This window comes from Dunckerocampus dactyliophorus, chromosome 2 (genome assembly GCF_027744805.1).
Source record: "Dunckerocampus dactyliophorus isolate RoL2022-P2 chromosome 2, RoL_Ddac_1.1, whole genome shotgun sequence".
NCBI classification, from domain to species: domain Eukaryota; kingdom Metazoa; phylum Chordata; class Actinopteri; order Syngnathiformes; family Syngnathidae; genus Dunckerocampus; species Dunckerocampus dactyliophorus.
The window spans coordinates 28,571,525-28,593,117 of NC_072820.1; the positions used below are offsets into that span (position 1 = coordinate 28,571,525).

The 21,593-nt window shown below is 44.6% G+C and overlaps 1 protein-coding gene across 5 annotated transcripts in view; it reads left to right on the forward strand.

Moving 5' to 3' along the window:
* LOC129168807 (inactive ubiquitin carboxyl-terminal hydrolase 54-like) overlaps window positions 1-21,593 on the forward strand; it is a 75,160-nt gene that overhangs the window by 28,218 nt on the left and 25,349 nt on the right. For all 5 annotated transcript variants that reach the window (XR_008566345.1, XR_008566343.1, XR_008566344.1 and 2 more), the window contains 8 exons: window positions 2,247-2,381; window positions 3,873-3,986; window positions 4,091-4,173; window positions 8,045-8,150; window positions 11,005-11,151; window positions 19,406-19,555; window positions 19,906-20,104; window positions 20,317-20,499. Coding sequence is in view for 2 of the 5 variants with exons in the window: in XM_054754501.1 (XP_054610476.1) it covers window positions 2,247-2,381; window positions 3,873-3,986; window positions 4,091-4,173; window positions 8,045-8,150; window positions 11,005-11,151; window positions 19,406-19,555; window positions 19,906-20,104; window positions 20,317-20,499 (1,117 nt within the window). In the remaining 3 variants the exon portion in view is untranslated. The remainder of the gene's footprint in view (window positions 1-2,246; window positions 2,382-3,872; window positions 3,987-4,090; window positions 4,174-8,044; window positions 8,151-11,004; window positions 11,152-19,405; window positions 19,556-19,905; window positions 20,105-20,316; window positions 20,500-21,593) is intronic.

Genomic DNA, 21,593 nt, shown 5'->3' on the forward strand with positions numbered 1-21,593 from the left:
ATTGGCTCATTACCGGAGGTGTCAAGATTATATACCGTGTCGGTAGAAAAAAATGCCAACGAGACGGCGCTAACTACCACAGAGATGGAGGTGGAGTTCCAGACACCAACACCTCACCTACTGAGGTCCAGTGAGAAGGTACGGCAACAAGTAGGACTTTCTTTCTTTGACATTAATGCAATGATAAACATGGACAACAATATGGATGTACTTCAACAAGATAATGAGCATCCACTTTATGCATTGTACAAATATGAAAAACCTCCATTTTAATTCTCTCCCAAGGAAGGCATGGACATGAGGAGAAAGCAAAGGTTTGCAAAGATCACTTGTGTTTATGTCTGTGAGATAGCGAGACAGAAACAGAAAGAGTTTGTGTTTAAAGAGAGAGGGGGTGTTCATGTGTCTCTTTGTCTCACACACAGTAACATACTGTAAGTCATCTTTGCAAACAATTGATTTCTCCCCATTCCCACGCCTTCCTCCTGACACAGTGTATATGACTGTTGGCATATATTGTTTAGCAGTTGCTTTTGTTACATTAGAATTGTTCATCTTCACCCTCAATACATACACACAGTCTCTTTCTCTTTGTCTCTGAAACACACATGCACGCATCTGTTGTGATGATGTCTGGGTTGTGTTTGTTCAGAATAAATATCTGGCATTTTGACTACACTGGTTGTGAGACTTTATTCTCTCATTCTGTTCACCCCGTATTAATGTAGTGCAAGGTTGTATATTGATAGGGGCCTTTGAGGCTGCCTTTCCTGCTTTTGTGTGTTAAAAAAACATATGAAGAGGGCCCCTGGCTATGTTCAAGATTCAACATTCAAGATTCAAGAGTTTTATTGTCATATGCACAGTAAAACTGGTGGTTCTGCTATGCAATGAAATTCTTTTTCTGTTCATTCTCCCAGAAAAGAAAGAAAGAAAAAAACACAAGAAAATGAATGAGAAAAATGTGGCTCCTTTTCCCTTGTTCTTGGGTCGATAATCATCTCTTTAGTCTTATCCGAATTGAGAAGGAGATTGTTATCACGACACCAAGCTATGAGGTCCGCCACCTCTCTTCTGTATGATGTTTCAACACCACCAGTGATCAGTTCGATGACTGTAGTGTCACCCACAAATTTAATGATGCTGGTGTTGTTCTGGGAGGCCACGCAATCGTAGATGAAGAGCGTGTAGAGGAGCGGACTCAGCACACACCCCTGTGGGGTCCCAGTACTCACAATTCTTGAGCTGGATGTGCGATTGTGGACTCTGACTGACTGGGGCCTGCCTGTTAGAAAGTTAAACACCCAGTTACAGAGGGAGGGTGACAGGCCAAGTGTGAGGAGCTTATCTGTGAGTTTGTGGGGGCTCACTGTGTTAAAAGCAGAGCTATAGTCTATAAATAGCATTCTGACATATGTGTCCTGGCCCTGTAGGTGCGAAAGGGCTGTGTGGATGGCAGTGTTGACTGCATCATCTGTGGACCGGTTTTGGCGGTATGCAAACTGTAGAGGGTCCACAGTTGCCGCCGGGATGCTCTTTTTGATGTGGGTCATGACTATTCTTTCAAAGCACTTCATTACAATAGGAGTGAGTGCTATAGGGCGATAGTCATTCAAGCAGGTCACGTTGCTCTTCTTGGGTACGGGCACTACGGTGGTGGACTTAAAGCAGGTCGGTACAGATGCTTGTGCAAGCGACAGGTTAAATATGTCAGCAATATGTTCGCTATGTTCCAAAATTGCTAAGCCCGCCACTGCTTGCATCAGTAAAACAAAAACACAAGTTCTGTTGTTTGAGCTATCATACAAAATCAACAGGGTTCTTGACTCATTTGACATAGTTTGATGATCCCACCAAATGTCAACACTTGTATATAACACAAAAAAGAACAGCTGTGTGTGTGTGTGTACGTGTGCGTTGCCCCCAAAACACACTTTCCCTCCAGTTTGCTTTGGTTTCTATTTTGCCACCACAAAGCACTCTGAAGGTTGTTGTTGTTGGAGAGAGAAAAGCACACGCGGCACATTGCCATTTATTATTGATGGCGTCTGCTATGGAGGCCGGCTGCAAGCTTCCGTCGCATTTGTTGCTCAGCACTTTGACAGGTTGTTCCTCACCTTCTGTTTCATGCTTCAGCAGGCAAATGCTAAGCACGCCGCTTTCCAGGAGCTCTGCACGAATGCATGATGTACAACACAAAAACATGGCTGCTGATGAGACGCGTTCTGTCTTTGTGTGCTTTGCAGAGCATCTTTGCCCAATTCCAGTTCAGCAGTGAGCGCGTGCTGCCGTCAGATGCACTGCGCAGCGCCCTGGCCAAGACTTTCCAGGGAGAGCAGCGCTTCCAGCTGGGCATCATGGACGACGCCGCCGAGTGCTTTGTGAGTCACATGCTGACGGAGTGCAACTGACTTATGCTGGACAGAATAATGCAGTGATTAGTAGAAACTCCGTTTGAATTATACTCCACTATTTAAATCAATTGAGGATGATCTTGCGCATTGGAAAACTTTGCCATCTCATCTCAGTATCCACCTTGAAAATGATGATCTTACCAAGGGTTAATTATCTGTTTGCCATGATCCCCACCAAACCCTCTATAACATGGTTCAAATCATTAGATTCACATATTAAAACATTTCTTTGGAAAAACAAGCTGGCACTAATAAGCCTGTTACAAAAATCCATGGAATGTGGGAGCTTACAACTCCCAAATTTCTCCAACTAATTCCTTGCAAACAGGCTAACCATATTTTAAAATGGATCAAACCTAACCCATTGGATTATGTACGGTTAGACATCAAACAATCACTTAGCCAAGAAATCCCCATTTCTAACTTGCCCTTCATTAGCCAAATCCTCCAGAAAAATAATTGCTTTAAAAGTATAAATAGAAGCACCACTCTGACAGCTTGGTGGGAATTTCTACAAATAACCAGGGGCCTCACTTATGAAACTGTGCGTGGAAATCTCACTAAAAGTCTGCGCCTAAAAGTAATTCCCTGACCTGACTCCCACAGGGCTGAGGGTGTCTGGCTTTGCCCCTGGGGGTCTCGTTCCTCTGACTGGGAGCGTGGTCCTGGTTGCTGGGTGGTTTTGGCATCTCGAGGGTGGGCCGGCAGGGGCTGGGTGTCCCTGATCCTGCCTGCTGGGCTGTCCCCCTGGAGGGGTCTGGAGGGTGGGGGTGGGGAGGTGTCCGGATGTGGGGGTGGGGCGTGGGTAGTGGTGGACACCTGTCGGGGTGGCAGGTGGGTGGTTTGTAGAGTCCTGGGGGCACGGGGCGCCTGCTGCTAGTGGGGGGAGGGTGGTTGGGTGGGGAGGATGCTTTTTGTGTCTCCCAGTGTTTCTGAATGAGTCTTCTGAATGCCTTATATTTCTATTTTAGTGTATTTAGCCATTTTTATGCGTGAAAATCCTTATTTAGTCAAAGAATATGTTCAATTTGCTTAAATATGCCTATTTTTGGGCTAATAATAGGCCGTATTCCACAACAAAACAGCATGATTTTACATTGTAGGAAATAATGTGCATAGAAGTAATGATGTTGACATTCCTAACTGTCCTACAAGTGTAAAAAAGTCAACCACTGTTATTGTTAAAGTGCAAGAACAATAAAAAAAAAAACATTTTGAAATAAAATAAAATTAAAAATTTATTGGTCAGATACAGATGTTGGAGCTGATCATTTTGTTTTTCTTTAGCGAATAAGCTAAAGTAACATGATGTTGATGTTAAAATGTGACTGTAATGTGTTGCAAATGTGCTCAGTCACATGCTTGGTTATGACATGCAGCTACCCATGCTCACATTAACATACACACACACACATAGAGTATGCGCAAATTAACTGAATTCCACATTTTTCGTCTTAGGAAAATCTTCTGATGCGTATCCACTTCCACATCAGCGCAGAGAGCAGAGAGGACATCTGCACGGCCAAACACTGCATTCCGCACCAAAAGTTTGCCATGACTCTGTTTGAACAGGTGATACTTACACGCGCACACACACACCTACACACACACACACACACACAATTACATACAGTAAGTCAAGGTGCTGAATGTGATGCCAGGTTTTGTGCTTGCAGTGTGTTTGCAACAGCTGCGGAGCCACGTCGGACCCGCTGCCTTTCATTCAGATGGTGCATTACATCTCCACCACGTCCCTATGGTAAAAAACAGTAACATGCACACGGACCCGCACACACATGCACGAGAGGATGCGCATGTGTCTATGTGCTTGCTAGTCAATGAAATACAGAAATCATCAATCGGTGCCCTGATATTATTTGATATTGCCTGCAAACTACAGCCATGATACTAATATATCTTTAAATATTATTCCAACTGTTGTTATTGTTATTATCAAGTGTTAAGTCAAGTAAAGTAAACAAAGTCAAGTAAACAAAATATAAATAAAAAATATCTAAAACATATATACATATACAGTATATATATATATATATATATATATATATATATATATATAACTGTAAATATGAATAAATTATAATTATAAGAAGCTGCAAACTTCAGCCACAATAATAAACATATTGTTAAATTAATCAAACCATTTTTAAATTGTCTTCGTGCGGCGTCCGCATCCCTGCAGACTCCGCACCAATCCTTTGCAATTCCAATCCGAGCCATCCTTCCCTCACTTGTGAACAACACACCAAGGTACTTAAACTCCTCCACTTGGGGCAGGATCTCATCCCCGACCTGGAGATGGCACTCCATCCTTTTCCGAGCGAAAACCATGGACTTGGACTTGGAGGTGCTGATTCTCATCCCAGCCGCTTCACAGTCAGTTGTGAACCGATCCAGTGAGAGTTGAATGTCATGGCTCGATGATGCCAGCAGGACCACATCATCTGCAAAAAGCAGGAGACCCAATCCTGCATCCACCAAACCGGAACCCCTCAACGCCCTGGCTGCGCCTAGAAATTCTGTCCATAAACGTGATGAACAGAATTGGTGACAAAGGGCAGCCCTGGCGGAATCAAACCTTCACTGGAAACGGGTTAGACTTATTGCCGGCAATGCGAAACAAAGTCTGACACCGGTCATACAGGGAAGAAACCGGCTGAAATACGTGGTCCGGTATCCCATATACCCGGAGTACTCCCCACAGAATTCCTCAAGGAACACGGTCGAATGTCCACAAAACACATGTAGACTGGTTGGGCAAACTCCCAGGCACCCTCAAGGACCCTGCCGAGAGTGTAGAGCTGGTCCACAGCTCCACGACCAGGACGAAAACACTGATCCGCCTGAATCCGAGATTCAACTATCCGGTGGATCCTCCTCTCCAGAACCTCTGAATAAAACTTATCCATGATCCCACGATAATTAGAACATACCCTCCGCTCCCCCTTCTTAAAAGGGGGACCACCACCCCGGTCTGCCAATCTAGAGGCACCGCCCCTGATGTCCATGCGATGCTGCAGAGTGGTGTCAACCAAGACACGCCCACAGCATCCAGAGCCTTAAGGAACTCCGGGCGGATCTCATCCACCCCCGGGGCCCTGCCAACGAGGAGTTTTTTTAACCACCTCGGCAAACCTCCAGGGATCGGAGAGTCCCAAGGCACTGCTTCCTCATTGGAAGACGCGTTGGTGGGATTGAAGGGGTCTTTGAAGTATTACTTCCACCGTTCCACAACATCTGGAGTCGAGGTCAGCAGCTCACTATCCCCACCAAGCATGGTGTTGACTATGCACTGGTTCCCTCTACGGAGATGGCGGGTGGTGGTCCACAATCTCTTCGAAGCCGTCCGAAAGTCGTTCTCCATGGCTTCTCCGAACTCCTCCCATGTCCATGTTTTTGCCCCAGTGACCGCAGACCACTTGGCCTGCCGGTACCCGTCATCTGCCTCTGGAGACCCATGGGCCAAAAAGGCCCGTAGGACTCCTTCTTCAGCTTGACGCGATCCCTCACCACCAGTGTCCAGGTTCTGGGATTACCGTCATGACTGGCACCAACCACCCTACGGCGACAGCTCTGATCAGCCGCCTCAACAATGGAGGCACGGAACATGACCCACTCGGAACATGGTCGAAGCTTTCCCAGAGGTGGGAGTTGAAACTCCTTCTGACAGGGGACTCTGCGAGACGTTCCCAGCAGATCCTTACAATACATTTAGGCCTGCCAGGTCTGACCGGCATCCTCCCCCACTATCTGAGCCAACTCACCACCAGGTGTTGATTGGTTGACAGCTCCGCCCCTCTGTTCACCCGAGTTTTCAAAATATTTGGCCGCAAGTCCGACGACACGACCACAAAGTTGACCATCGAACTGCGGCTCGGGGTGTCCTGGTGCCAGGTGCACATATGAACACCCTTATGCTTGGACATGGTTGTTATAGACAGTCTGTGATGAGCAATCTGTGATGACAATCTGGTTCTTCCCAATCACACCTCTCCAGGTCTCACTGTCGCTGCCAACGTAAGCATTGAAGACCCCAGCAGAACATGGGAATCCCTCTAGGGAGCACTCTCCAGTACTCGCTCTGAGGACTCCGAAAAGGGTGGGTATTTTGAACTGCTGTTTGGCGCATAAGCACAAACAACAGTCAGGACCCGTCCCCCCACCCGAAGGCGAAGGGAAACTACCCTCTCATTCACCGGGTTAAACTCCAATGTACAGGCCCTGAGCCGGGAGGCAACAAGAATTTCCACCCCTGCCTGTCGGCTCTCACTGCTGGCAACACCAGAGTGGAATAAAGACCAACCCCTCTGGTTGGACTGGACTGGTTCCAGAGCCATTGCTGTGCGTTGAGGTGAGTTCCACTATATCTAGCCGGAACCTCTCCACCTCACGCACCAGCTCAGACTCCTTCTCCACCAGAGAGGTGACATTCCACGTGCCAAGAGCTAGTGTCGGGGAGGATCGGACCGCCAAGGCTCCCGCCTTAGGCTGCCACCCAGCTCGCTCTGCACCCGACCCCTTTGGCCCCTCCCACAAGTGGTGAGCTCAGGGGAGGGGGACCCATCTTACCTCTTCGGGCTGTGCCCAGCCACCAGACTCTTGCCATCGTGCTCCGCCTCCAGGCCTGGCTCCAGAGGGGGGCCCCGGTGACCCGTGCCCGGGCGAGGGAAATCTTGGTCCAAACTTTTGTCTCTTCATTGGGGTCTGGTGAGCCACTCTTTGTCTGGTCCCTCCCCTACGACCTGTTTGTCATGGGTGACCCTACCAGGGGCGTGAAAGCCCCCGGCAACTTTGCTCCTAGGATCAATGGGACATGCAAACTCATTCACCACGATAAGGTGGTAGCTCAGGAAGGAGGTTTTATAACATTCTAATTTCTATTTCCTGTTTTATCGTTATTGGCAGTGTTGTATTAAATCTTCAGAAAGTTAGGAACTGGTCTGCCACAATAACAAAAATATAGTTAAATTAATACCGATCTGACAATGTCAATCCATTTTTTAAAATAATATGTATTATGTATGTATTATTTTATACATATTATTATTGTATAAGTTACATTATGTCTATCACCTGTAGTATCATTATTTTTCATTCATTCTTTTCCTGTGCTGCTTAATCCTCATTAGGGTCGTGGGGGTATACTGGAGTCTATCCCAGCTGACTGTGGGATTATCACAGGGCACATATAGACAAACAACCATTCAAACTCACATTCATACCTATGGACAATTAACCTGACATGCATGTTTTTGGAATGTGGAAGGAAACAGGAGTACTCGGAGAAAACCCACACACGCACAGGGAGAACTACACACAGAGACATTCAACAGAGATTCGAACCCAGACCTCCCCGATCGCCTGACTGTGTGGGCCAACATGCTAACCACTAGGCCACTGTATTTGTATTATCATTAAGTATTATAATAGTGCAGACTGACAGCCTGGCTCTTTTACACAACATTTAAACATCAAACTGTAGCTCTCAATTTAAACTGTGTTATGTATGAAATTCATACATACATGTAACTGAAAATAAGTTTGGCTGTGTTCGTATTAAACCTGTGTGTGTGTGTGCGTGTGTTTATGTGTGTGTGTGTGCGCTGCTCCAGTAACCAGGCAGTGAGGATGCTGGAGTGCAGAGAGAAGGCCACGCCGGACATGTTTGGGGAACTTCTGCGCAACGCCAGCAACATGGGAGACCTCCGCAACTGTCCCGTAAGACAACACACACACACACATGCTATCACAAAAGAGTGTCTAATAAAGATGAAATAATATCATCGATGGCTTTATCATGTTACTTGCAGTGCGTTACATAATCAGCAGCAGCTCATTTGCATATTCCTTGCTTTTCTCCGCTGTTTTTTTTTAACAGTAAGCATCTTTGGGAAATGTCCTCATCCACCCCGCTGTACAGTAAAGGGAAGCCATGTTGGAGAGCTCGTGCAATGCTTTGCATAAAAGTCTGTTTTTGAGCAATGTGGGACACAGTCGTGTTGAGGTGTGGTGTGGTTGTCCAAGTCAGGAGAGAATTGGAATGAATACGAGCGAGGAGGAGTGAATGAGGTTGTGTATGTTGTGTTGCCATGTGGGGAAATGAAAAGCTCCAGCTTGGCTTCACATCTCTGCCAAAGTGTCGCCACAAAGAGGATCCTCTCTGGGCCTCTTCACAGGGGCTCCAGCAGGCCCTGGCTCCACAATGAGGCACAGTTTGTCTTCACAGAGACGTTCATTGATACTTTTGCTGTTGTCTTATGCAGTAGCTACATATGGCAACTAAATATTAGGAACACCCAAAATAAACATATACTACCGTTTTTTCCTCCTTTTTTCTTTTTTCTCATTAGAATATGACTTTTTTCTCTTAATATTTTGACTTTATTCTTGTAAAATGACAGCTGTTTTTCCATTTACTTTATGCTCCTAAAATGACATTATTTCTCATCATAAAATTAAAATATTATTCTTGTAAAATTACGACTTTTTCTCATTAGATTACAACTTTTTCTCTCATATATTGTGACTTAATTCTTGTATAATATTGTTAGCATATGCTATAGCTACTGGTGCAGCGGAGTTAAGGGAGCTAAATGCTGCTTGCTAACCTGTATTATGGCAAAATGCAGTGCAACATCCACTCACCAAAAAAGGTCTTTTAATGTGGAATGGCTGTATGTGGGAACAGAAGAACAAGAGTTGAATCTGGGTGAGAATCTAATTCTGGGTGAGAATCTAATCCGCTAATTATTTTTCAAATGAGAAGGGGCTGCTCTGAGACAGTTTCTGAGTGAAGTGTGGACTGAATGTGTGGCTGCATGTGGTATCGGCATGCTTTTATTTTGATGGCTGGACTTACCAAATACAGGAAGTGTTACGGCAAGTATGCCCAAGTGATGCTGAAGGGACCAGCAGGTGGTTGTTGTTTTTTTGTTTGAGATTTTTTTATTTTAGACAAAAGTAAACATATACAGACATAGTGTCACAACCGGCTGCTGCAAAACAGAAAGGAAATAAGGAAATCAAAGTATACATAATCCAAAAAATAAATGGTAAAAAAGAAAAGAAATGAAAAATGAAATGATAATCTTGGTGTTTCCTACAAGATTCAGATTATTAATTAGATGAGATAGTTCCACAGCTTGTTTGGTCTGAGGTGGACAAAAAAGAAAGTTACATTGTGAAATACGCCTTGCTGACCTTTTGAACCCACTCATATACAAAATACAACAGAATGGAAGTTGGACTACCTCAAGTTCTCAGGTTTTGGACAGGTGTGATACGACAAGTGTGCACATCTGAAGGCGCTCACAGAGATCCAAGTAATGCTCAGGTCGTTTGTGTGTATGCTCAGGCACTTGAGAAATTAGAGGGAACATTGACCCCGTCCTCTTAGCGGTTTAGGGTATACGTACAGCATTTTTGTCATTTTGCATGCACCATGATGCATTAATGAGTATAAGTCAGGGGTGACCAAACTTTTTTCACAGAGAGCCGCATATAAAAAAATATAATTTGATACATTTTGTACATTAAAGATGCTAAAAGCAATGCAGTGTAGGTCAATATATGCTAAGCTATCTGAAAAAAACCTCAACATTTTAGCTTTGTGTTATACAGTAGGTAAATTGGTGTAATATCTAATAATATATCACATTAATAATGAATTCATTGTATTTTTAGAATATAAAATAAATTAGGTGCCGGCAACACATGGCCCCCAGCCCGCACTTTGGACACCCATGGTATAAATCATCATTGGTGCTCTTGTGATTATTGTAAAATGATTCAATATGGATCACCTCTTCACTGCAGAGCCTAATGAGTAGTGAAAACTTTCCATGATTAGTATTCTGCAAACCTGCACTTTCATCTGACCGCCGGTGCGATTATATAACTTGTGAAAAAGATCTGCACAGCCTCCCCCCCCCCAAATGTGTTGAGGGCTGAACATGCAGCACTTTGCCATAATGAAGCCATTGTTTCATGAATGATGACTTAGTCAGACAGCCTGTGTGGGTGTTGCTTCATTGTGGACCCCCTCCCTTAAGAACCAACACTCTGGCAAAGCATGGTGTTCCTCAAATGTGTGCTGTGGTGCATATGTGTGTGTGGGAGGCTTGTGTTTTTGGCAAAGACGACCAGTCGGCGGGGTGTTCTCAGGCTGTTTTCGAGCCGGCTCTGCCAGCACTGTGTGTGTGTATGTGTGTGTGTGTGTGTGTGTGTGTGTGTGTGCACGCACGCTCTGTGGTAGGTCATGACTCAAAGGAAGGATCCAGTACATGCAGTCCTGAACTCAGCAGAAGGCCCAAGGGACAAACATGTCTCTTCCTGTGACGTCCTTCTCTTGGATAAAAGTGTTGGGACACACAACAGTGTCACCTATTGGTAGGTCAGAGGTCACCGAGAGGCTTTTCCGTTCGAACTCATTCAAGCAGGCCAGGAGCGACGTTGCTTTTTGCAAAGGGCCCTCCCCAAACTATTCCCACATAGCATACAATTGTCCAAAATGTGTCCCAATACTTTTGTCCAGAGGGTCAAAGCCAATAACTCGTTTCTCCTGCCATCCCAGAGTAACTGTGGCGAGGTGCTGCGTATCCGTCGCGTGCTGATGAACTCGCCGGAGATCGTGTCCATCGGGCTGGTGTGGGACTCGGACCACTCGGACCTGGCAGAGGACGTCATACACAGCCTGGGCACCTGCCTGCGCCTGGGCGACGTAAGCTAGCATTACAGTTTTATTGTGCCTGCACGTTTTGATGACTTTGGCTTCTTGGCACGTTTGCAAATGTCCTCCTATGTTTACTGTTGCACAGTGCATCAAAGTCAACAATGGAGAGGGGTCGCAGTATGGCCGTCATTTTTTGGAGATACAGTCATTGTTTCAAACGGAAACTGACAATAACCTTTGAAACTGAACGTTATTTTGGGTGTTAGGAGTAAGGATTAAGGTCTAATCTTTCGGACTCACGTCTTACTGATGCACACAGGTCAAAACCCGTAAGGCTAAATTAGCTATTAGCCTATTAATTATGATCATTTGAATGGAAACTACAATGCACATACCTTTGACTAGGACTAACAATCTCAAACATGCCCATTTGACCTCCTTTGGATGGGGGGAAAAAAAGGATGCTATTCCACTTTTATTCCATAACTACCTGTTTTTTTATTGGCCCGGGGCAAATTCTAAAATTATGAGTTAACAAGAAAAAAAACAAAAAAACAAACAACAGCAAAAATGAGGAAATCAGCAGTAATATTACAAGGATAAAGTCAAAATATTAAGAGAAAAAGTTGTAATAATGAGGAAAATGTTACGTTCTGTGGAGCAGTCTAGTGCTTGACCCCCAGTATGCAGAGACAGACAGCGGTGGAAAATAAAAGTCTTTTAATTAAGCAGGGATAAACAACAGAAAGCGACAGAGCTGAAAAAAAGGCTCGGTGAAAAATCATACACTGCAGTCCAAGGTAGTAGGAACACGTCAGAGGAATGTTTATGTGACAGCACGGGCAAAGAGAAACCAGACAATGAACCAGCGCCGTACCTGAGACAACTCTGGGCTTTTAAACCCCACTAATTGTGATTGCGGCCAGCTGTGCACAATACCACTAGCGTGACGCGGGTGCAACTTCCTCCTGCAGGAAATGCAGCACTCCAAAATAAGAGCACATGACAGGAAGTGCTCACTCCTGTGCTGCGGAACATGACAGAAAAGTCTTGTTTACGAGTATATTATTATATTTACGAGTATATTATTATCCTCATTATAATGAGGAAAAATGACGTCATTTTAGTAGCTTAAGTTGAAATATTAAAGAAAAAATATAAATTTTTTTAGCTTGTCATTTCATGAGAAGCAAACAAAACAACAAATAAAGTTGTAATTTTTGGAAAATTCGGTTGTGGAAAAAGTTCTAATCAAGAGATCAAGAGATCAAGAGAGATCAAGAGAGTTTTATTGTCATGTGCATAGTACAACAGCAGTTATACCATGCAATGAAAATCTTATTCTGTTCATTCTCCCAAGAAAAGAAAGAAAACAAATGAAAGAATAAGAACATAAGAAACATAAACACATAAACATATATACCAATAAATTAAGCAACAACAACAGACGAGACATTAATACAAGTAAATAATACAAATAAATAAATAAATAAAGTGCTATGAGTGTGTGCGTGTGTTGCGTGCGGCGTGTGCGAGTGCTTCGTTGAGGAGCCTGATGGCCTGTGGGTAAAAGCTGTTTGCCAGCCTTGTGGTCCTGGACTTCAAACTCCTGTAGCGTCTGCCTGACGGTAGGAGTGTGAATAGTGAGTGTTGTGGATGTGTGCTGTCCTTGATGAGGTTGTGTGTTCTGCGTAGGACTCTAGATTTATAAATGTCTTGCAGTGAGGGGAGGGCTGCCCCAACAATGTTCTGTGAGGTCTTGATCACCCGCTGGAGTGCCTTCCTATCACGTGTTGTACAGTTACCGTACCAAACAGTGATGGAGGCGGTAAGGACACTTTCGATAGTGCATCTGTAGAAGCAACTCAGGATTGTGGTGGACATGCCAAATTTCCTCAGTCTTCTCAGGAAGTACAGTCTCCTTTGGGACTTCTTCAGAATTTGTTGGGTGTTGTGAGACCAGGTGAGGTCCTCGCTGATGTGTGTGCCAAGGAACTTGAAGGTTTTCACCCTCTCCACCTCAGTCTCATCAATAAACAGGGGTCTATGCGGCTCCTTTTCCCTTGTTCTTGGGTCGATGATCATCTCTTTAGTCTTATCTGTATTGAGAAGGAGATTGTTATCACGACACCAAGCTATGAGGTCCTCCACCTCTCTTCTGTATGATGTTTCAACACCACCAGTGATCAGTCCGATGACTGTAGTGTCATCTGCAAATTTAATGATGCTGGTGTTGTTCTGGGAGGCCACGCAATCGTAGGTGAAGAGCGTGTAGAGGAGTGGACTCAGCACACACCCCTGTGGGGTCCCAGTGCTCACAATTCTTGAGCTGGATGTGCGGTTGTGGACTCTGACTGACTGGGGCCTGCCTGTGAGAAAGTTAAACACCCAGTTACAGAGGGAGGGAGACAGGCCAAGTGTGAGGAGCTTATCTGTGAGTTTGTGGGGGCTGACTGTATTGAATGCAGAGCTATAGTCTATAAATAGCATTCTGACATATGTGTCCTGGCCCTGTAGGTGAGAAAGGGCTGTGTGGATGGCAGTGTTGACTGCATCATCCGTGGACCGGTTCTGGCGATATGCAAACTGTAGGGGGTCCACGGTTGCCGCCGGGATGCTCTTTTTGATGTGGGTCATGACTAATCTTTCAAAGCACTTCATAACAATAGGAGTGAGTGCTATAGGGCGATAGTCATTCAAGCAGGTCACGTTGCTCTTCTTGGGTACGGGCACTATGGTGGTGGACTTAAAGCAGGTCGGTACAGATGCTTGTGCAAGCGACAGGTTAAATATGTCAGCAAGCACATCAGCTAGCTCTGATGAGCAAACCCGAAGTGCACGTCCTGAGATGTTGTCTGGCCCTGCTGCTTTTCGTGGGTTTGTTTTGTTTAGAACCCTGCGCACATCAGCTGATGTCACCATGAGAGGTGAGTCCTGTGTGCTCCCCAGGTTCAGCCACCCTCTCTGCTCATCAGGAGTTTGGGTATCAAAGCGGGCATAGAACTCATTCAACTCATCAGGAAGTGTGGTTTGGCTGGACGTGGCTACGCTACTCTGCTGTCGATAGTCTGTGATGTGCTGGAGCCCCGCCCACATGCGCCGAGGGTCTGAGGTGGAATAGTAGCCCTCCAGCTTCTGTCTGTACTGTCTTTTGGCCTCTCGTATGGACCTCCTCAGGTCATATCTGGCCTTTTTGTAGTCATCAGCGGTGCCCATGACAAATGCAGTCGAACGAGCACGTAGCTTAGCCCTTACATCACAGTTCATCCACTGTTTTTGGTTAGGGTATTTTCTGTAATACTTGGTGGTGGTAACAGTCTCTATACATGTGCTAATGTAGCCAGTAACAGCAGAAGCATATTCATCCAAATCAACAGTACAATCTTCCCTCCCCGCTGCAGTTTTAAACACATCCCAGTTTGTGCAGCCAAAGCAGTCCTGAAGTACTTGATCAGTTTCTTCATTCCATACTTTAACTGCTGTACGTACAGGGGGAGCTTTTTTAAGAAGTTGTCTGTATGTTGGATAAAGGAATATAGAGATGTGGTCAGCCTTTCCAAAGTGGGGTCTTGGAACAGCCTTCAAAGCACCTTTCATGTTGCAGTAGACTTGGTCCAGGATGTTATTTTCCCTTGTGGGAAAGCTCACATGCTGGTAATATTTGGGGAGGACAGTCCTGAGGTTACAGTGGTTGAAATCGCCAGATATAATAAATACAGCGTCTGGGTGTTTGGTCTCGTGTTTATCAATGATGTCATGCAGGAGGCCTAGTGCATTAGCAGTGTTAGCTCGTGGTGGGATGTAAACAGCAGTTAAATACACAGCGCTAAACTCACGAGGCAATGTTACGAGGATAAAGTCAAAATATAAAAAAATATATATATGTATTATGGGAATAAAGTTATAATATCGCGAGAAGAAAATTAACAAGAAGAAAGGTGAAATACTTGGAAAATTAAAAAAAAACAACAGCAATGGAAAACAGCTGTAATAAAGTGAAAATATTGAGAGAAAAAAGATGCATTCTAACGGGAGAAAAAGTAGCAGTTTTATGAGAATAAACTTGTAATATTATGAGGAAAAGTAACTTCATATTAGTAGCCAAGAGTTGAAGCATAAACTTTTTTTTTTTTTTAAGTTGTAATATTATGGTAAACATCCATCCATCCATACACCGCTTGTCCTCAGTCGGGTCGCGGGGTTATACTGTCATTTTTGGACAATTCGATTGGAGAAAAAGTTCTAATATTATGGGAATGAAGTCAAAATATTATGGGAAAAATGTCATCATATTACAAAAATGATTTAAGAACAAAGTAGAAATATTTAGAGTATTAAAAACAGGAAAAATGGGGAACAAAGAGCAAAGTTCATACTAATAATGCACTTTTTCACCTATATCACAAAGCTGAGATGCAGTTTTTTCTTTCCAAAACATCAAAGTGGCCCTTGTATCCTTTCATTTTTCAGTACATGGCCCTTGGTGGAAAATGTTTGGACACACCTGGCATACATGGTTTTTATGACACACACTCTGAATACGAAAAAAGTTGTCCTTTGACCTCAGAAGGACCTGACAGGGAAGAAAGCGGCGCTCCTACAAAAGCAAGTAACCTTCACTTTGCGGACAGGGAAGCTGTTTGCTGCCCCGAGCTGATGAAACCCCGCTAAACTAAGGACAGCGTGTCAAGCGATGAGGGGCTGCGGTTGTCACGGCAACTGGCAACATTTTTTTCCCCTCACATTTGGATTTGTACACATTTCTCGTGGGGTCGTGCTATAAAACTGCTCGCCGCCTTGACGGCGCCACGTGACGCGGGGAAGTTCCTGGGGCGGCCCTCACGCACGTGAAACCGGGTGTCATGACCGAGCAAAGTCGGCCCTTTTCAAAGGCATTGTAACATCGCAAGCGCACTCATTGTGAAGTCATTTTCATGAATGATACATGAGAGAGCGTTAAAACGTGTCAAGTTCTGCCTTCCATCCTTCCTCTCTCGGCTTTTCTCCCTCGGATGTCATCCCCAGATGAAGCTAGTTGTCGGATACAAATCAGAGCTGTAAAGGAGCGGCTGCATCTGCCTGCCTGCCTGTCACATCCTCCTGCCTCGTCTCCTCGGCCTTCTGCTTTTTCTATCGCTGTTAGCGCTGAGATGATTAGCCCCTTTGTGATAAATAGATAACTATTTAGATAATTGCTCGCTTCCTGCCTCTTAAACGAAACAATGCACCCGCTTAACTGGCTTTTCACTGAATGTGATTGGGCTTTTCACACAAAAGAAGTGCAGAATTGGCTTAATTTGGAATATTACACATAGCAGAAGGACAATAAGTATTGGGACGACCCCCCCAAAATGTTCCATGTTATAGTATTTTTCAACAAATTTAAATTCAGTAATCCCTCATTTATTGTGCTTAATTGGTTCCACACCAGACCGTGATAAGTAGGATTCCTTATTTATAAATGGAATATTTTGGTAGTTAGAGCATGGAAAACCTGTTTACCACCTTCTAAATACACTTTTTAACATTATTAGAGCCCTCTAAACATGAAATAACTCCCCTATAGTCACCTTTAAACTCCTATTACCCAATATAATAAACAAAATAAGACAAGACATATAAGACATCAATAAGACTTAACATAAACTCACACTTTAGCATTAGTTCCTTGTTGTTTGTTGTACAGTGTACTTCCTGTGGTGGCTATTGTCACAACAATATAAATTTCTGACACCTAGTGACCAGTGTGGAATAGTACGTATCATCATAACATCTTTGAATGCATCTTCTAAATTCTTTCAATTTGTATTTTCGTTCATTTAGCTGTTTGTATGCTTGAAAGTGCTTAATTTACGCCAAGAATATGTAAAATGCACTTAAATTTGCATATTTTTTAGACTAATAATGGGCCATAACAGCGGACATGCCAGAGAACATGCCTTATTGTGTGTCCGTAGCTTTAATGCCAATGAGCTGTGTTTGTACACGCCTCTCTCCAACACTGTGCGTCTCCCAGAAGTGCTTCTGTAATTTATCCACTGTTATCTAATACGTAATAGATGCCATATATCACACACAACAACGTAATATTAAGGAGTGGGACAGGGGTACACAAGTGGTAACGACACTAGCATGACATGTACTGTATTTTCACGACCATAAGGCGCACTTAAAAGTCTTGAATTTGGTCCAAAATGGACGGGGCGCTTTATAATGTGGGGTGCCTTATGTGTGCACTGAGTTCAAAATCTGTAAGTGTTGCTGTGCGACTTTGATGAGTGCTCCGCTCTAATGACTGGCAGCATGTCCTGCCGACACGCTGCTTACATAGAGGAAAGGTGGACGTGACTGAGGACAGCATGCGGACGTGAAAGAGGACGCTAAAGGCACGCCCCCAGTAGGTATAGAGGTATATTTTATGAAACGGCGCAACCTATCCATCTGGGCTAGGACTACCGTGGCGCAGCAACATCCAGCGGATTACAAGGAAAACTGGCCATCTTCCGCTCCTACTGCAGTAAAAACATAGCAGACAAACACATCCAGCCCAACTACATCACCAACATGGACGACGTGCCGCTCACTTTCCACATCACGGTGAACCACCCTGTAGAGAAGAAGGGGACCAGCACGGTAGCGATACACACAACGGGGCACGAGAAGTCGGCTTTTACTGTTGTGCTTGGTTGCCATGGAAATGGACAGAAACCGCCACCTATGGTGATTTTTTAGAGGAAGACGCTGCCTAAAGAAAAGTTTCCAGCCGGAGTCATCGTTAAGACCAATCATAGGGGCTGAGTGGCTGAGTGACGTGTGCGGAAAGAGACCGTATGTTTTTTTCCTACGCATCACCATCCCTGCTGATCTGTGACTCCATGTGCGCCCATCTCACAGCCACTGTACAAAACCAAGTGCAGCAAATAAACTCGGAGCTTGCCATCATTCCGGGAGGCTTGACGAAGGAACTCTAACCGCTGGACATTGGTGTAAACACGGCATTTAAAGTGAAGTTGCGAGCGGCGTGGGGGCGATGGATGACAGCTACACACACAGCTTCACTAAGACTGGGAGGCAGCGCTTTTCGAGTTACGCCACAATTTGTGAATGGATTGTGGATGCTTGGGCTAACGTGTCTGCTTGCACTGTTGTTGGGGCTTTCACAAAAGCCGGCATCATTTCTGAGGAACCGCACGGCAACGAGACTGACTGACAATGACGACAGGGAACCTGGCGTGTTTGTTGGAAAACTTGCCCCTCTGTTCATTTGGGATACAGAAGATGTGGACTTTGATGGATTTGTGGATAAGAATTGATCAAAAATAACGTGAGTACATTGTTAAATAATTAAATAAAGTACAACCGAAGTCAGTTTATTTCCCGCTGCCTTTTTAAAAACACACGATAGCATGCATTCTAGCGTATGTTTTAGCGTTCATGCATGCTCGGAGCACTTCCTGTTCCCCAGCGTACTTTGCCGTACTGTTTTGGTGCAAATGCCCTTAAAGTTACATGTTTGAGCTACATAGTTGTTAGTTATTGTTCTGCACAAATAGCGGTAGTGTCTTGTCTGTTTTTGTCTATCTGCTGCGTTGCTGTGTGATGTGTTTAGTTGTGCACCATGACTCAGACTGTTGTGCTGAGTGATGACCTTCCTGATTTCAAGTGGGTTTGATAAGCTGAATGAGAGTTCTGTTCTTAATCTGTCCCAAGAAATAAGGTATTATTGCTTCCTCACTGACTCTTGAGCGACACGGTATGTTTTAGCCTGCATGCGTGCTACCGTATGTTTGACCATACCTGCGCCCAATAATATGGTGCGCCTTGTACATATGTGTCAAATACAGAAGTAGCACCTGTAACTGAGACTGCGCCTCTTAATATGGTGCGCTTTATGGTTGTGAAAATATGTTACCCACATTTTAACAGCAACATCACGCAAGGTTCATCTATTCGCTGAAGAAAAACAAGATTGTGAAACTTGCAGCTCCCACGTCTGTAGACGACTGACAGTTGACAGAGCTTTGTTCTAAGATGTATAGCGAAGCCTGTTTTTCTACAAAGTGGTAGGCATTTACCATTGTAGAAAAACAGGTAGATAGATAGGTAGGTAGGTCGATGCAAGGATGCAGATGAAGTGAGTGAAGAAGGGAGTGTAGGATTTGTGCATACCGCACGGAGGTGCAAAAATAATGGTGCTAGCATCCACGTGAACTCATCTGTTTCACGCTGCACACTTCTCCCTCTCCGCCCCGCATCCCTCCCTCCCTCCTTCCCTCCTGCTCTCCTTCCTCCCTCGCTGTAGTTGTTCTACCGAGTGACAGAGGACCGGGCTCGCCAGACAGAGCTCTACTTGGTGGGCATGGTGTGCTACTATGGCAAGCACTACTCCACCTTCTTCTTCCAGACCAAGATACGCAAATGGATGTACTTCGATGATGCTCACGTCAAAGAGGTAAGTGAGGTAGTGTGGTATGTGTGTGCGTGTGTGTTCGCTTGTTCTTTTCGCAGCAATTGATTATGTGTTAAGGTCGCTTAAATGCTGGCCGGTGTATGACACTGTGAGTCATGTGTAGGGATGTGCGCTTGCCGTGCCAGCTATACGTGCTTGCTCATGAAAAAGTGGCATCACATAATCTCAATAGGGACACGCTGCAGCATGCACAGGACGTGTTTGACCTTCTGCTTTTGGCAGTAAATTTAACACGCTCTCTGTTAATATGGGTGGATTTACTTTGGTTCATGTTGTGTGTCTGTGTGTGTGTGTGTGTGTGCGCGCGCGTGTGTGTGTGTGTGTGGTTCCAGATCGGCCCAAAGTGGAAGGACGTGGTGTCCCGCTGTATCAAAGGCCATTATCAGCCCCTGCTGTTGCTCTACGCTGACCCCCGAGGAACGCCGGTGATACTGCAGGAAAGCGCCAACCTCTGCACTGGCTCCAACCCGCAGCTGGAGCTCCAGCACTGCAGCAGAAGCAGCAAGGCGGGCTACGACAGCGAAGACTCTGGTATGGAATCACCACAAAGACAGTTCGTATCAGATCTTGTGATTATCATCCGGGGGCGGTGTGTGTATGTGGAGGTCAAGCGAGGTTACGGCAATAAAGCGCTGACTTTCAACCCTCTAATCCCTACCTCTGTATACTGCACAACATATTTTTCTGCTGCCTGTGACGGTAAACATACAGAAGCCCAGGATTAACCCAAGGTCCTTTCTTAGGTCGGGAGCCGTCCATTTCCAGCGATACCCGGACGGACTCTTCCACAGACAGCTCGAGCCACCGTGCCTCCCGCAGCCGACCCTTGCACCAATCCACGGGCAGCCACTTGTCCAGTGACTCTCAGACCACGGTGGTCTGTAATTACAACCTTGGCACGCCGTCGCACGGTGCTGACGCCAAAGGTACTACTGCTGCTACTCAGGCCTGTGTTCTTTTGGTAGTAGCTTAATGTTTAGGGTTCTGCGTGCTCTGAGTGCTCCAGTCATATAGAATATCTTTGACTAAAGTTTTTGCAGTACATCCTCAAAAACAGCACAGCTCTCCTGCCACTCTTAGAGTGGCATTTTTTTCCAGTAAATTCTTAAAAACAGCAGAGTGCCCCTGTCATACAGAGGATCTTTGACTTGTGTTTTTATAGTACATCCTTTAAAACAGCTTATAGAGGATAGAGGATTTTTGTTGCATTAGGTCATTAAATACAGCAGAGTGCTCCTGTCATGTAGAGGATCTTTGATTAGTGTTTTTTTTAATGGGCCCTTAAAAACAGCAGAGCGGACCTGTCAGATAGAGGATCTTTGACTAGTGTTTTTATAGTACATCCTTTAAAACAGCATATAGAGGATAGAGGATTTTTGTTGCATTAGGTCATTAAATACAGCAGAGTGCTCCTGTCATGTAGAGGATCTTTGATTAGTGTTTTTTTTAATGGGCCCTTAAAAACAGCAGAGCGGACCTGTCAGATAGAGGATCTTTGACTAGTGTTTTTATAGTACATCCTTTAAAACAGCATATAGAGGATAAAGGATTTTTGACTAGTGTTTTGCATTAGGTCATCAAAAACAGCAGAGCGCTCCTGTCATATAGAAGATCTTTGACTAGAGTTTTTTGCAGTAGGTCCTTAAAAACAGTACACCTCTCCTGTCATATACAGTATATGGAGGCCCTTTGAGTGGCCTTTTTTTGCAGTAAATCCTTAAAAACAGCAGAGCAGACCTGTCATATAGATGATCTCTGACTCTGGCATTAGGTCCTTGAAACCAGCAGAGCGCTCCTGTCATATTGAGGCTCTTTGCAGTTGCTCCTTGAAGACTGAAAAAAATTACTCTAAACGGCCTTTTTTTCTATTCTAGTGAATCCTCAAGACCATTATTTATAACTTTGGTTTGGTTTAGTTTATTTGAACATGAAGGTTACAATGGAATACATCTCATGAATCATTTTTTTCACAGTTCCACATGTCCAAAAGGAGTAGGAAGAAGCAAAGCTTATTTAATCC